Below are 15,511 nucleotides of genomic sequence, written 5' to 3' on the forward strand. Positions count from 1 at the left end.
ACAGATTCAATGCACTCCCTATCAAATTACCAAATGCATTTTTTACAGAACTAGAAGAGATTAATTCTTAAATGTTTATGGAAACACAAAAGATTCCCCAATAGCCAAAACAATCTTTAGAAAGAAGAACAAAGCTAGAGGTATTACATGTCCTGATTTCCAACTATATGACAAAGCTATAGTAATCAAAACAGTATGGTACTGACACTGCTCGATGGAACAGAATAGAGAGCCCAGAAATGAACCCACTCTCATATGGGCAAATAACCTATGACAAAACAGTGAAGACTATAGAATGGGGAACTGACAGCCTCTTCAACACATGATGCTGGGAAAACAAACAGCTACATGCAAAAAATCAAACTGGACTGTTCTCTCACACCATGCACAAAAATAAATTCAAAATGGATTAAAGGCTTAAGCATAGGAAAACACCTACAAAAATTTTTGATGAAAACAGCAGTACATGCTTTGATGTCAGTCTCAGTAATTTTTTTTTTTTTGATCTGTCTATTTAGGCAAGGGAAACAAAAGCAAAAATAAATGGGGATATAGCAAACTAAAACTCTTTTGCATAGTGAAGGAAAATATCAACCAAACATAAAGGTTCCTACTGAATACCCAAGATCCTGATACTGGGAAAGACTGAAGCCAGGAGGAGAAGGGGATGACAGAGGATGGGATGGTTGAATGGCATCACTGACTCGATGGACATGAGTTTGAGCAAGCTCCAGGAGTTGGTGATGGACAGGGAAGCCTGGCATACTGCAGGCCATGGGATCGCAAAGAGTCAGACACAACTGAGCAACTGAACTGAACTGAATAGGAGAGATATTTGCAAACAGTGTATTTGATAAGGGGTTACTATCCAAAATATACAAATATCTCATACATCAACATCAAAAAGCATGCAACCTGATTAAAACATGGGCAGTAAAAAATGGGCAGAGGATCTGAACAGAAATTTTTCCAAAGACATACAGCTGGCCAACAGGCATGTGAAAGGATGCTCAGCATTACTAATCATCAGGGAAATCAACTCAAAACCACAATGAGACATCACTTCACACTGGCCAGAATGTCTTGCATCAAGAAGATCACAAATCACAAATGTTGGCCAGGATGTGGAGAAAAGGAAGTCCTTGTGCCCTGTTGGTGGGAATGCAAGTTGGTGCAGCTACTATGGAAAACAATATGGACATTCCTCAAAAAATTAAAAACAGAACTACCATACAACCCAAAAATTCCACTCCTAGGTATTTATCCAAAGAAAACAAACACTAATTAGAAAACACATATGTACCCTTATGTTCATTGCAGCAACAATAGCCAACATATGGAAATGACATAAATGCCCATTAACAGAAAAATGGATAAGATGTATATATCATTCAGATATATACAATGAAATAATACTCAGCCATGAAAAAGAAATGAAATCCTGCCATTTGCCACAGTATGGATGTACCTAGAGGGTATTAACACTAAATGAAATCAGACAGAGATTTTACTTATATGTGGAATCTCCAAAAATAAAAAACAAAAACAGACTAATAGATACAGAGAACAAATAGGTGGTTGCCAGAAGAGTGTAGGGTAAGGGAAGGAAAAGAAATAGGTGGAGGAGATTAAGAGGTACAAACTTCCAGTCACAAAATTAATGAGTCATGGGTATGGAATGTACATTGTGGGGAATACAGTCAATAACTATGTAATATATTTGTATGGTGACATACCATACCTAGACTTATCATTACGATCAATTTGAACTGTATAGAAATATCAAATCACTATGTTGTATACCAGGAACTAACGGCGTTGTTTGTTATGCTTCAAAAACTAACTCATAGAGAAATAGGTCAGATTCGTGGTTACCAGAGGTGGTGTCTTTTCACCAGATCGAAGGCAGGATGAGATGGTTGGATAGCATCACCATCTCAATACACACGAGTTTGAGCAAACTCTGGGAGATAGTGAAGGACGAGGAAGCCTGCAGAACTGCAGTTCATGGGGTCACAAACTGACGGACGCAACTTAGCAAGTGAACAACAACAGAGGTGGGTGGTGTGGTGGAGGGGGAATTGGATGAAGGCAATCAAAAGGTAGAAACTTCTGGTTATAACGTAAGTACTAAGGATGTAATATATAACAGGACAAATATAATTAGTGATGCTGTACATTATATACAAAAGTGGTTAAGAGGAATGCTAAGCATTCTCATCACAAGAAAACAATTTTTTCTATTTCTTTAATTTTGTATCTATGAGATGATGTCCATTTGTAAACTTTTCATGATTATCACTCCCTGTTGTATGTAATTAAATAATTATGCTGTACACCTTAAATTTATACAGTGCTATATGTCAATTATATCTCAAATAAAACTGGGACAAAAAATTTTTAAAGTCTACTGACTCAAATGTTTATTTGTATCAACTTAAGTACTGTCATTCTCTATTACTTTCATTATTTTTATTTACTTCTGTACCCCTCATTCCCCAAATTGAAAAACAACAACTCAAGAATGGTGTGCATAAAGGGTTAGCTTTTGATTTTTAATCATTATGAATGTAATGTCTAGAGTATAGATGATACTCAGTAAATATTTCTGAATGAACTTTTAAAAATGTTTTAAACTGAGATACTTAGATTCTATAGTCCCCACTATGAAAGTGGTCATTCTAATTTAGATTTTAAGTCACTAACAATTTAGAGATAGCACCTAAAGGAAGTAAAAGGCAAACCTTACATGAATTCATACCTGATTTTACAAGATAGGCATGTGCTCAGTCACTCGGTCATGTCTGACTCTTTGTGACCCCATGCACTGTAGCCCACCAGGTTCCTCTGTCCATGGGATTTCCCAGGCAAGAGTACTGGAGTGGGTTGCCATTTTTGTCTCCCAGGGAACTTCTTGACCCAGCGACTGAACCCGTTTCCTGTGTGTCCTGCATTGGCAGGTAGATTCTTTACCACTCGCCACCTGGGAAGTCCAAGATGAGCTTGGGGGCATGTTTACTGTGGTGGCTGGCTAGTTGAGATGAATCTGGGCATCGGATGACTTATTTCAAAGTATTTTAGAGGGCATGGGGGTCAGGGTAGTTTTTTAAAATCAAAGAATTTCATGCAGCTGCTCTTTCCTGTTGCTTCTATATGAGTAAGAATGGCTCTGCCTTCAAAAGAAGCTTGTAATCACCTTTTGTTGTCCTGATAATTGTTGGTAAGTAGAATTCATTGTCATTTACATCCATTGCCAGCCAACTGTTAGTCATCACCTCTTCAGTGTGAGATTTCAATGTAAAAATTATCAGATACACAATTAACCCGATTTTGATTGTTGAAAATTGTCTTTAACTCTCATGTTGCTGGGCAGTGCAATGTAAATTTATTTAAAATAACCAATAGGGACTTCCCTGGCTGTTCAGTGGTTAAGACCCCATGCTTCCACTGCAGGGAGCATGGGTTCAGTCCCTGGTCAAGGAACTAAGATTCTGCATGCTGCATGGTACAGCCATAAACAACAACAGACCCTAGGCATGGTCAACCAACACTATGTTGCTGCCTCAATTACATAAAAACCAACATAACTTAGAAGGATTCTGTGCCCTCAGCGTTTTAAAAACGTGGTACCACAGAATGTGATGAAATGAAAGGAAAAGAGTTCCAAATTGACCCTTTGGTCTAGAACAGGGTGCTTCTTATGAAAAAAGGCTCATCACTGCTAATTATTAGAGAAATGCAAATCAAAACTACAATGAGGTACCTATAGATTATCATACTAACTGAAGTCAGTCAGAACGAGAAAGACAAATACCACATGCTATCACTTATACTGTATGTGGATTCTAAAATATGACCCCAATGAACCTGTCTATGAAACAGAAACAGATTCAAAGGCATAGAGAACAGACTTGTGGTTACCAACATGGGGGTGGGAAAGGAATGGATTGGGCTTTTGGGATTAGCAGATGCAAACTATTATATACATAGAATGGATAGACAACAAGGTCTTACTGCATAGCACAGGTAACTATATTCAATATCCTGTGATAAACCATAATGGGAAAGGACATGAACAAGAATACATATAATGGAATCACTTCGTTGTACAGCAGAAATTAACACAACATTGTAAATCAACCGTACTTCAATAAAATTAAAAAATAGAACAGGGTGCTTCTCAAACTTTAAGGCACATCCAAATCACCTGGGATTCTTGTTTAAATGCAGATTCTGATTCAGTAGGTCTGGGGTGAGGCCTGAGATCGTGCATTTCTGGCAAGCTCCCAGGTGATGCCAAGGCAGCTAGTCCAGAGGCCACACTTTGAGTAGCCAAGAGTCTGGAAGGCTAAAACTTAATAAAACCTCTGAAAACAAGCCCCTGGTAGCTCTGTTTGGAGTTTCAAGTAAGGTCAGTGATAGCCACTGTCAAATGTATGCTGCTCAGAGAGAAGCTGCATGTGATCATTAGATCTGAAGCATTTTCTCAGTGCACTTTCGGAGGATTTCCAACCCATACCTCTCTCCTGACTTCGGCACCTGTGTAAAAACCAATCACAGGCCACTCCTACCTAAAGGATTCATAGACTCCTCTGAAAACATATCCCACACAGAACACAATACCTTTCCTGGTTCCCAAATCCACCCTGGGCCTCCTCTTTCAGGGAATGGTAGCCTCATCTACTCAGCTACCCCAGTCGGACCTCTGGGCTGTGTTCTCCACCACTTTTCCCACACAAAGTCCTGTCAGGTCTCTCTTTTAAGCAGCCCTTGAATCCACTCACTTCTGTCTGTCTGCACTTCTGCTGCCTTAGTTCATGCCACACACACATCTCCTGATTAAGGCGCAGTTGCATCTCTGCCCTGGTCCCCTTCTCCACCTTCCACAGTAAGCATGACTCTCTTACCCTCACCCCTCTGTTTGGAATACATCAAGGGCTCCCATCTGCCCTAGGCATAAAGCAGCTCATCAGCGAGCTTCATGAGGCTCTTTATCCTCTAGCTCCAGCTCACCTCTCTAGTTCTATTGCTTCCTAACTCCCCTTGAACTGTGTACTGTATTTAGACTTACATGCCATGACATCATCATCTTCCTGCTTACTGCATACCCTGAAAGCTGCTCTTGGAAACTGGAACCTGACCTCTCTACTCATCCTTTGCTTCCCTCCATCCCCACCCCCAGTTTATGTCTGATGACCTTCCCAAGTACTCTCTTAACATCATAACTTGACCAGTATCTCACTGGTTGGTGATCTTCCTCATTTGATATTATGTTTGGCACACAGCAAGTGTCCAACAAATAATTGTTAAATAAATACACGATCTGTAGATAAACAATCTTTAGGGAAACTCTTCTCAATATATTTACTCTGACCACAGTCTCTGCTGAACGCCAGCCCTCAGTGCTCGGAAGGAGGCAAGAAACAGATCTATAAACCACAGGTTTGACTACATCTCATGCTTAAAAATATTTGAAAAAAAGGCTACTACTGGTAGAGAGCCTTAAATACCTTCAAGTCTACTTTTCCTGGGAGCTGTTGGTCAATGGTACGAGAGCGTGGGTCTGTCAACTCTCAGCCCATTGGCCTCAAGAGCAGACAGCTCTGAGATTTAACTTTCCCCTGGAGCATCCCCGTGGGACCAGGCTGAAGCCAGGACTGTGTCTCAAATGGCAGGCTGGCTGTGCTTTCTCCCTTTTCTGTCTTGTTTCCCTCTCCCTCAGCATCTTCCGGGGAGCACTTCCTTAACGAATCCCCAGCACACAACTGTGCACCTTGGAGTCTGTTTCAGAGCCTAAGACAGCAGTGCTAGATGATAGAAAGGGCCATTTAGCACTTGACTGGGTTTCTAAGAAAGGCTCGATAGAACATATCTCAGAAACCTTTGAAAAAACAGAAGCGATTCTCATCGGTGTGGGAAGTCAGTGTGAACGTGCTCTGAGATAGGAAAAAGGATGAGATGGTCCCTCAAGGAACTAGTGTCAAACTTCACCAAATCAGACAAATGGCTCCCAGGGAAGCCGGTTCAATAACAGGGACTAAAATGGCCCACAGACTGAGTCATGCAGGACAATTTACTTATGAAAAGCTCTATGCCCCCCTGAGCAAAGCCATTCACCTACCAGCATTCTTCCGGCAGGCCTGCGGGTTGCACTTCTGGAATTCTGGGGGTCTGGGTTCGTGATCACACAGGCATTGGTCCTGGCTTTCGGTTTTACTGTTCTCTGAGGCCACGCAATGGACAGTCCTCTTCTGAAAGCCACCTCCACAGGACACAGTGCACTGGAAGAGAGGGGCACATGGAGTGAGTCAGAATTCTCCCCCAAGATCGCTGGGGGCACTCCGGCAGAGGTGCTCTAACCCCACGGTGATCAAGTAGGTCGTGCTGCTAAGTCGCTTCAGTCATGCCCAACTCTGTGACTCCACGGACTGTAGCCTGCTAGGCTCCTCTGTCCATGGGATTCTCCAGGCAAGAATACAGGAGTGGGTTGCCATGCCCTCCTCCAGGGGAACCCAGGGATTGAACTCACATCTCTTAAGTTTCCTGCACTGGGAGGCAGATACTTTACCACTAGTGCCACCCAGAAGGACGGTCAAGTAGGGGAAGCCTCAATTATCACAAGTCTTTTTGAAGAAGTCATAGAATAGAAGCAGGAATGATTTAGAGATGTGAATTTGGGAAGAGTTTAGGTTATAGACTGGCAATTGAATTTGGCTTAATTTACTATTGGGTTCTCTGAAGAATGTGGACAGAGGGTGAACTTCAAGCAACACAGAAAAAATTTCATATCTGGATCCTGGTGCCTCAGTAATCCAGTTTCCCTAAACTGGTTTCACCCTGGGGCTGGGAATCAGGTGTGAGGAGAGGGCTCAGAGCTACAAGGAAGGCTGAGAGAGGATAAAAAGGGAAGAGGGAGAAGAAAAGCAAGGTGGAATGGAGGGAGGATTTGGAATGGACTTGGATGCATGTGTGGCCTCAAGCCACCTAACAGACAAGATTCATGTAATGTCCTGATGTATATGGCTGCCTGGAAGCATAATAAGACTCTCTGGGCTGTGAAAACCATCCTGGGGATGTAATAAAATGTGTCTGAAAATATTATATATACATATATATAGACATTCTTTTAAAAAATTATTTTTATTGTGGTAAAATATATACTGAAGAATTGATGATTTCAAATTGTGGTGTTATAGGAACTTTTGAGAGTCCCTTGGACTGCAAGGAGATCAACCAGGCAATCCTAAAGGAAATCAATCCTAAGTGTTCATTGGAAGGACTAATGCTGAAGCTGAAGCTCTAATATTTTGGCCACCAGATGCAGAGAGCCAAGTCACTGGAAGAGACCCTGATGCTGGGAAGGATTGAAGGCAGGAGGAGAAGGGGACGACAGAGGATGAGATAGTTGGATAGCATCACCAACTGAGTAAACATGAATTTGAGCAAACTCTGGAGATAATGAAGGACAGGGAAGCCTGGCGTGCTGCAGGAGTTTGCTATGGAGTCGCAAAGAACTGGACATGGCAGCGACTGAACAATAACAATAAAAATATGTAAAACGTAATATTTATTTTAACCATTTTCCACTATACAGTTTCACTTAAATACATTCACATTGTTCTACGATCGTTACCACCAAACATCTCTAGGACGTCTCCATTTTCCCAAATAGAAACTCTCTATCCCTCCACCCACCCTTATCCCACCCCTGGCAACTATCATTCTAAATTTTTTTTCAGTGAACTTGACTACTTGAGGTACGTCATATGAGTGGAACCATACAGTATTTGTCATTTTGTGACTTGCTTATTTCAATTAACATCTTCAAGTTTCCTCCATGTTATAGCAAGGGTCAGAATTTCCTCTCTAAGATGCGACAACATTCCATTGTATGTAGAGAATACATTTTTTTTTTTTTTTTTTGAGAACACATTTTCTTTATCTGTTGATGGACACTTGGGTAGCTTCCACCTTTCGGCTATTGTGAACCACATATACTCTTATGATTCACATTCTATTTCATATTTTACTACTTTTAGCCTCATCTTTCTTATATAACTAAAATCTCCCTAAGGGAAGAAATCAGTTCTCCTTTCTTTATCCTGCATGGCAAGGAGGTAAGTGCTAAACATAGCCTGACCATTCAGTAAATACTCATTGATTGACTGATAGAAAAAGACTGCTGCATGCCAAATGTTGGAAAAATCTACAGGCCCTAAATATTCCATCTGCCATTTGAATTACTGTTGGTCAATAAGACTGTGATTGTTGTCCAGTCGCCAAGTCATGTTTGACTTTCTGCGACCCTGTGGACTGCAGCACACCAGGCCTCCCTGTCCCTCACCATCTCCCTCAGTTTGCCCAAGTTTCAAGTCCAATGCATTGGTGATGCCATCCAGCCACCTCATCCTCTGATGCCCTCTTCTCCTGCCCTCAATCTTTCCCAGCACCAGGGACTTCTGCAATGAGTCAATTGTTTGCATCTGGCTTAGACAGTCAACAAGATTACTAGATTTTAAAATACTACCCACACTGGGGCACTACTGAAACTCAGAATACTGCTACCAAACCCTGTTTCCCACAAAATTCCAAATGTGATAAGAGGAGAAACATCAATTTTTTCTTAACACCCACAGATTTATTTTAATCTGTTCTTCATAAAGCCTACAGCAAGGTGATAAGCATGGAAGTTCATGCTGTTTTATAAAGTCAGAGATTCTTCTGATTAAACCTAAAGGTAATTTTATTCAGTGAATAAAATGGATGTGAATCAAATTCTCTGTGGGGAAAAAGATAAGAAAATAACTATGTAACTGATCCTGAGTAGACAAAGTGTACAACACAGGACAGAGGGAAGAACAAGGGAAATTAATAAAGGGTGTTGGATGTCCTGAACCAGAATTCAGGAAACTTGGGATTTCTCACTCTTACACATCGTCCTGGATCTCACTCAACTGCTCTCTTTCTTCCACTGTAAAATAAGATTGTTAGATAAAGAACATATGACTTCTGTTCTTGCTTTCTACTTCTAAGGATCTGATGGAACTAGGCTGGGCTGGTGGTCCTGGGTGCTGAAGTCACACAGGCCCCCTGGGCAGGACAAATGTAGATCAATGGAATACAGCAGAAAGCCCAGAAATAAACCCATGTACCTGTGGTCCATTAATTTTCAACAAAGGAGGCAATAATACACAGTGGAGAAAAGACAGTCTCTCCAATAACTGGTGCTGGGAAAATTGGATAATTTACCAGTTTTCCAATGTACAAGAATGAAATTAGAATATTCTCTAATACCATATACAAAAAATAAACTCAAAATGGATTAAAGACCTCAATGTAAGACTGGATACCATCAAACTCTTAAAGGAAATCAGAGGCAGAACACTCTGGCATAAATCACAGCAATATCGTTTTTGATCTACCTCCTAGAGGAATGAAAATTAAAACAAAAATGAACAAGCAGAACCTAATTAAATTTAAAAACTTTTGCAGAGCAAAGGAAACTGTAAACAAAATGAAAAGACAATTCACAGAATGGGAGGAAGTATCTGCAAATGAAAGGACTGACCAGGGATTAATATTCAAAATTTACAAACAACTCAGGCAGCTCAATATTAAAAAAAAAAAAAAAAAAAAGCCCACAACCCAATAAAAAAAAAATTGGGCAGAATAGCTAAATAGACATTTCTCCAAAGAAGACATACAGGTAATTAAAAAGCACATGAAAAGATAGTCAACACTGAGACTTCCTTCGTGGCCCAGTCCTTAAGACTCCGAGCTTTCAATGTAAGGGGGCACATGTTCAACCCCTATTTGGGGAACTAAGACCTCACATGCCACAGAGACAAAAAAAAGGTACTCAACATTGCTAATTATCATTGTTGTTTTAATGGCTAAGTCATGTCCAACTCTTTTGCAACCCCATGGACTGTAGCTCACCAGGCTCCTCTGTCCTTGGGATTTCTCAGGTAAGAATACTGGAGTAGCTTGCCATTTCCTTTACCAAGGGATCTTCCTGATCCAGAGATTAAACCTGCGTCTCCTGTATTGGCAGGCAGATTCTTGACCACTGAGGTCTAGGGAAGCCCTCACTAATTATTAGAGAAATGCAAATCCAAACTATAATAAGGTATCACCTCACACTGGTCAGAATGACCATAATAAAAAATCCTACAAACAATAAATGCTGGAGAAGGTGTGGGTAAAAAACCTTCCTATACCATTGGTGGGAATGTAAATTGGTACAACCACTATGGTGAATAGTATAGAGGCTCCTTAAAAACTAAGGTTGCCATATGATCCAGCAATACCACTCCTGGGTATGTGTCTGGAGTAAAGAATAATTCAAAAAGACACATGCATATAGGGTTATTGTTACCATCTTTGAAACAGATCACCAGCCCAGGTTGGATGCATGAGACAAGTGCTCAGGGCTGGTGCACTGGGAAGACCCAGAGGGATGGGATGGGGAGGGAGGCGGGAGGGGGGATCGGGATGGGGAACACATGTAAATCCATGGCTGATTCATGTCAATGTATGGCAAAAACCACTACAATACTGTAAAGTAATTAGCCTCCAACTAATAAAAATAAATGGAAAAAAAAAAAGACACATGCACCCCAATGTTCACTGCAGTAGTCGTTACACTAGCCAAGACACTGAAGAAACCTAAATGTCCATCAACAGATAAATGGATGAGGTGGGTGTGGTACATATTCAAGAACATTGCATGCATGCTCACTCAGTTGTGTCTGACTCTTTGTGACCCAATGGACTCTAGCCTGCCAGGCTCCTCTGTCCATGGGATTTCCCAGGCAAGAATAGTGGAGTGGGGTGCCATTGCCTTCTCCAGGGGATCTTCCTGACCCAAGGATCAAACTTCGGTCTCCTTCATTGGCAAGTAGATTCTTTACCACTGGGCCACCTGGGAAGCTCCCAGTGGGATTTTATGCCCATGAATGGGCCCAAATTCATAGCATTTTTATGACTGTTCATATTATATCAAATTTTCTTTCCTGATGGTCACATTTAATTTGATTAGTGATGCTTATAATTGTGACAGAGGACACCAGGGTATTTATGAAGAGCTTAATTCTAAGACACATTTTTATTTGTTGAGTACAATATTTTCAGGTTGTGAAATCAAAGATGGATGAGGAAAAACTGGGTTTTAGAAATAACTGAACCGCTAATAAATAGGAAATAAATTTCCAAGGCAGATATTTTAAAATGCCTGAATGTAAATTAAATTTTCTTATTCTGAAAAATAATACAAGTGTATGACATTGTTTTCTGATGTTCACAAGACCCATGGGGCAGAGAAGAAGATGGGTACTGCCCCTGGCATAGAGCTTAGTAGCATGCATAACCAGAAGCTTGCATGGACTCCAGAATCTCCTTTGGCAATTCATCACAACTCAACATTCGATGTCAACGAACATAGGGCATTTATAGAAATTACTATGGGTCCTATCTGTCTAAGGGAATAGTTGATGTCACTCTTCATTGTCTACTGGGCATTTTTAAGGTATGAAAATAATAAAATATGTACTTTTAATTTGTTGCAGGCTAACTGATTAATGTACAATATTCTTTTGGCAGTAATGAGTCATCTTATTCTTCATGGGTTGAGTGGATGTGGTATCCAGAGACTGATGCAACCTTAAGTTGGATGCACCAATAGGAGTCTTTTTTTTAAGAGTACATGCCAGCATTCATATTGATCATGGCTATGCAAGTATAACTAGACAAGTACAACAATGAAAATTACTAAGAACATATCAATCTAAGACTATCTGGGGACATGATATTTGGCAAAATACTGCATTAGTCTGTGTTATAATTATAACCATCAAAAGATACTTACATAAGAACAAGTTACTTTAAAAAATATTAATAGTTGAAGGGTAGTGTGTCAGACCCTCTAGCTCTCCTTGTCTCCCACTGTTGGCCTTTGATGGGCCCCAACTGATAAGGCAACCCACTTCATGGAAGCACAACCCTTGAGCTTGTTGTGTGCCTCTTACCCTGACTCTGAATTTTGTTATTGCCAGTGAGATGTGAGACCCACTGGGACCTGCCCACACCTGAATGACCTAGGACAATGGGAGATGCTATCCATCAAAGGGGAGACTTTTACACAATGTGGGGAGATGGGAGCCAGTAGATAATCTCTCTTCTTGTCTCTGGACAAACTAAGCCACAGCAGTTCAAACAGCTTTAGAAAGACCTTCTTTCAAGAGCAAGCCATCAGCTGCTCTTAGACACCAAGCAGTCTAGGTTAGGAAAAAACAGTCATCCTGGGAATGGACCACCTTGCCCTTGATTCCCCTTCTTCCCTGCCTCCTTCCTCTTTTCTATCATTTCTGCTTCCCTAACATTGTATTGTCTTCTCTAAAGTATTAGATTTTTGATTCAAGGCTTTATTTTCTAGAGAACCTAGAATAAAACAAGTCAGAGTGATAGAAGAATCATTCTATGGGAGAATTATTTTATTTTCAGTGTCATTGATAGTCTTATTTCTACAATAAATAAACTTTGTAAGAATTGTAAGACTTTCCTCCATTTATAATTTAACGATTTTATTTGTCTATCCATCAAACATGCTGGCCTTTAGGCAAACTGATAATCTGTGGGTTGACAAGTGACCAGAACTTCACTATATCATGATAAGCCTCAAGCTTCAGGGCACATGCAACTTGTATATGCTCTAGAAAAAGTCAGAGGATCCAAGATGGTTAGGACCCCAAATCACTTTTCCTTAGGCTCTCTTCCTCTGGGCTAGTTTTTAGTATTTTTCCTCTTTTGAAAGTATTTGATCTTCTCTTCTGAACTCAAGATAGTTAACATTGAGCACCATGTCAGTCATGGGTCAACTTTCAGCGTTGTTCTTGTTCTGTTGCTCAGTAGTGTCTGACTCTTTGCAAACCCATGGACTACAGCATGCCAGGCTTCCCTGTCCTTCACTATCTCCCAGAGTTAGCTCAAACTTATGTCCATTGAGTCAATGATGCCATCCAACCATCTCATCTTCTGTCGCCACCTTCTCCTCCTGCCCTTAATCTTTCCAAGCATCAGGGTCTTTTCCAATGAGTCAGCCCTTTTAGCATACTTAGACATATTAGAAAGCAGAAGGGTAAAATATAGAACTGAAAGAATTTTTGGTATATATATATACACAACGGAATATTACTCAGCCATGAAATAATGCATTTGAGTCAGTTCTAATGAGGTGGATGAACCTAGAACCTATTATACAGAGTGAAGGGAGTCAGAAAGGGAAAGATAAATACTGTATGCTAACGTATATATGGAATCTAGAAAAATGGTACTGAAGAATTTATTTACAGGGCAACAACGGAGAAACAGACATAGAAAACAGACTTATGGACATGGGGAGAGGGGAGGAGAGGGTGAGATGTGTGGAAAGAGTAACATGGAAACTTCCATTACCATATGTAAAATAGATAGCCAAGGGGAATTTGCTGTATGGCTCAGGAAACTCAAACAGGGGCTCTGTAACAACCTAGAGGGGTGGGATGCGGAGGGAGATGGGAGGGAGGTTCAAAAGGTAGGGGACATGTGTATATGTATGGCTGATTCATATCGAGGTTTGACAGAAAACAGCAAAATTCTGTAGAGCAATTATCCTTCAATGAAAAATAAATAAATGCATAAAACACTTTAAATCAATGGACACATTAGACATTTACAGGAATAATATATAACTTTTAACATCAAAAGAAAACAAATGCCATTTTTTTAAAAGACTAACACAAATGAGAGAGATTCTAACTGATTCTTACCGGGTCCCAGTTCCCAGCGACCCAGTGACAGCAAGGGTGCCCGCTGCAGGATGTGGTGGACGTGGGCCGTTTAGTCCAGTCACAGAGGCCTCCTGGACAAGTCACCCCTCTCTTCTGAACTCCGCCTCCACAGGAGCTGGAACACTGGTCCACAAGAGGGACAAGGTCAGGTGAAAATCACAAGGTATCATTTTCAGAGATAAAGGGTAGGGATGTGTCCTTCTCCACTGTGTCTGCAGCGCATGACACTGCACCTGGAAGATACAAATGCTCAGTAGAGGCTGAGTAAATGTTTATTTTAAAAAATACTCGACAGTTCATCTCTAGCTCCATACTCTGTATTTCAACCCATTCCCCCCCAATAATTTAGTAAGAGGGGTTTTTTTTTTTCCTTTTCAGTTCTGAAATTTAAAAAAAAAGAATGTGTCAAATAAGTCTGCAACTTTTTTTTACTATAATATATTGTTAAGTCATAAAGATATATAAATTTGTGAAGATATAGATGTATATCATATTAAACATAACTTTTCTTTAGAGCAGAAATTCCCATGATTGCCAAATAAATTATTTCAAGTGTGGATAATAAACCAGTTGGGTGAGCACTGGCTCAGTCTGAATTGAGATGAGGCCTAGCCTATCACAGTATATCACAAAGTTGATAACAACAAATAGGCCCAGCTGTTCTGTGCTGTTCTGAGTCCCTCAGTCATGTCTGACTCTTTGTGACCCCATGGACTGAAGCCCTCCAGGCGCCTTTGTCCATGGGGTTCTCCAGGTGAGAATACTGGAGTGGGTTGCCATGCCCTTCTCCAGGGGAACTTCCTGACCCTGGCCCAGTTGTGTTAAGTCCAAATCTTGGTGGTTTTATCTGACCACTGTAGCATGTTCCTAGTTTCTTCACAATCATGCGTATTTGGATGCTTTTCACCAAAGTATGTAAAAATAAAGTACAGACTGCCAAAAGAGCTATTATTCACTTTTAAATAAAGAACCCAAGACAGAAAAAGTCAATTGAATTATATTTTCTTTAAAATTTACTGTTAATTTGTTATTCACACTGTTATTAAGAATATTAGTATCTCTATTGGCGCCTGGAACATCTGTGTCGAGTTCCTCACAATGGCCACTTAGTCAATTCAAAGACAGTGCTGAAACAAGCCCTAAGACTTAGCCTTCCCACCAGCAGGAGAGCACCAGTCCCGACCCTGTCAGGGCCCACAGCCAGCTGCACTGGAACCTCGCCCCACCCACCAGTAGGTCAATAACAGCTCCAAGATCCCCAGGCCATGCAAGTAGCCACCATGGAATTAACAGCCTAGGAATTAACCAGATCAGGAAGAGCCCCACCTACCAGAGCTCCCACAGTAGTCAGTTCCACCACAGGAGAAGGGTCCATGCAGCCCACATGGGGGGTACCCCTAGGGCATACAGCTCTAGTGACCCAAGGGGAGTGTGCTGCTGCCTCATTGGACACCTCCTACATAAGGCCACTTCTGCAAGACTGGGAAATGTGACCAACCTACCCAAGAGGAATAAACAACACAGAGAATTAGGCGAAATTAGAAGACAGAGGAATCTGTTCCAAATGAATGAACAAGACAAAAGTCTGAGAAAAAGAATAAAACAATGTGGACATAAACAATCTGCTTGATGCACTGAAGAAGGAAATGGCAACCCACTCCAGTGTTCTTGCCTGGAGAATCCCA

General features: G+C 40.9%; 1 protein-coding gene across 1 annotated transcript in view; it reads right to left on the reverse strand.

Annotated features, from left to right (window-relative positions):
- ADAMTS12 (ADAM metallopeptidase with thrombospondin type 1 motif 12) overlaps window positions 1-15,511 on the reverse strand; it is a 378,176-nt gene that overhangs the window by 15,949 nt on the left and 346,716 nt on the right. The window contains exons 22-23 of the mRNA XM_070476558.1: window positions 13,806-13,949; window positions 6,122-6,281 (exon numbers count right to left, since the gene is read on the reverse strand). Of these exons, the coding sequence (XP_070332659.1) occupies window positions 6,122-6,281; window positions 13,806-13,949 (304 nt within the window). The remainder of the gene's footprint in view (window positions 1-6,121; window positions 6,282-13,805; window positions 13,950-15,511) is intronic.

The sequence above is a fragment of the Odocoileus virginianus genome, chromosome 14 (assembly GCF_023699985.2).
Source record: "Odocoileus virginianus isolate 20LAN1187 ecotype Illinois chromosome 14, Ovbor_1.2, whole genome shotgun sequence".
Lineage (NCBI taxonomy): Eukaryota > Metazoa > Chordata > Mammalia > Artiodactyla > Cervidae > Odocoileus > Odocoileus virginianus.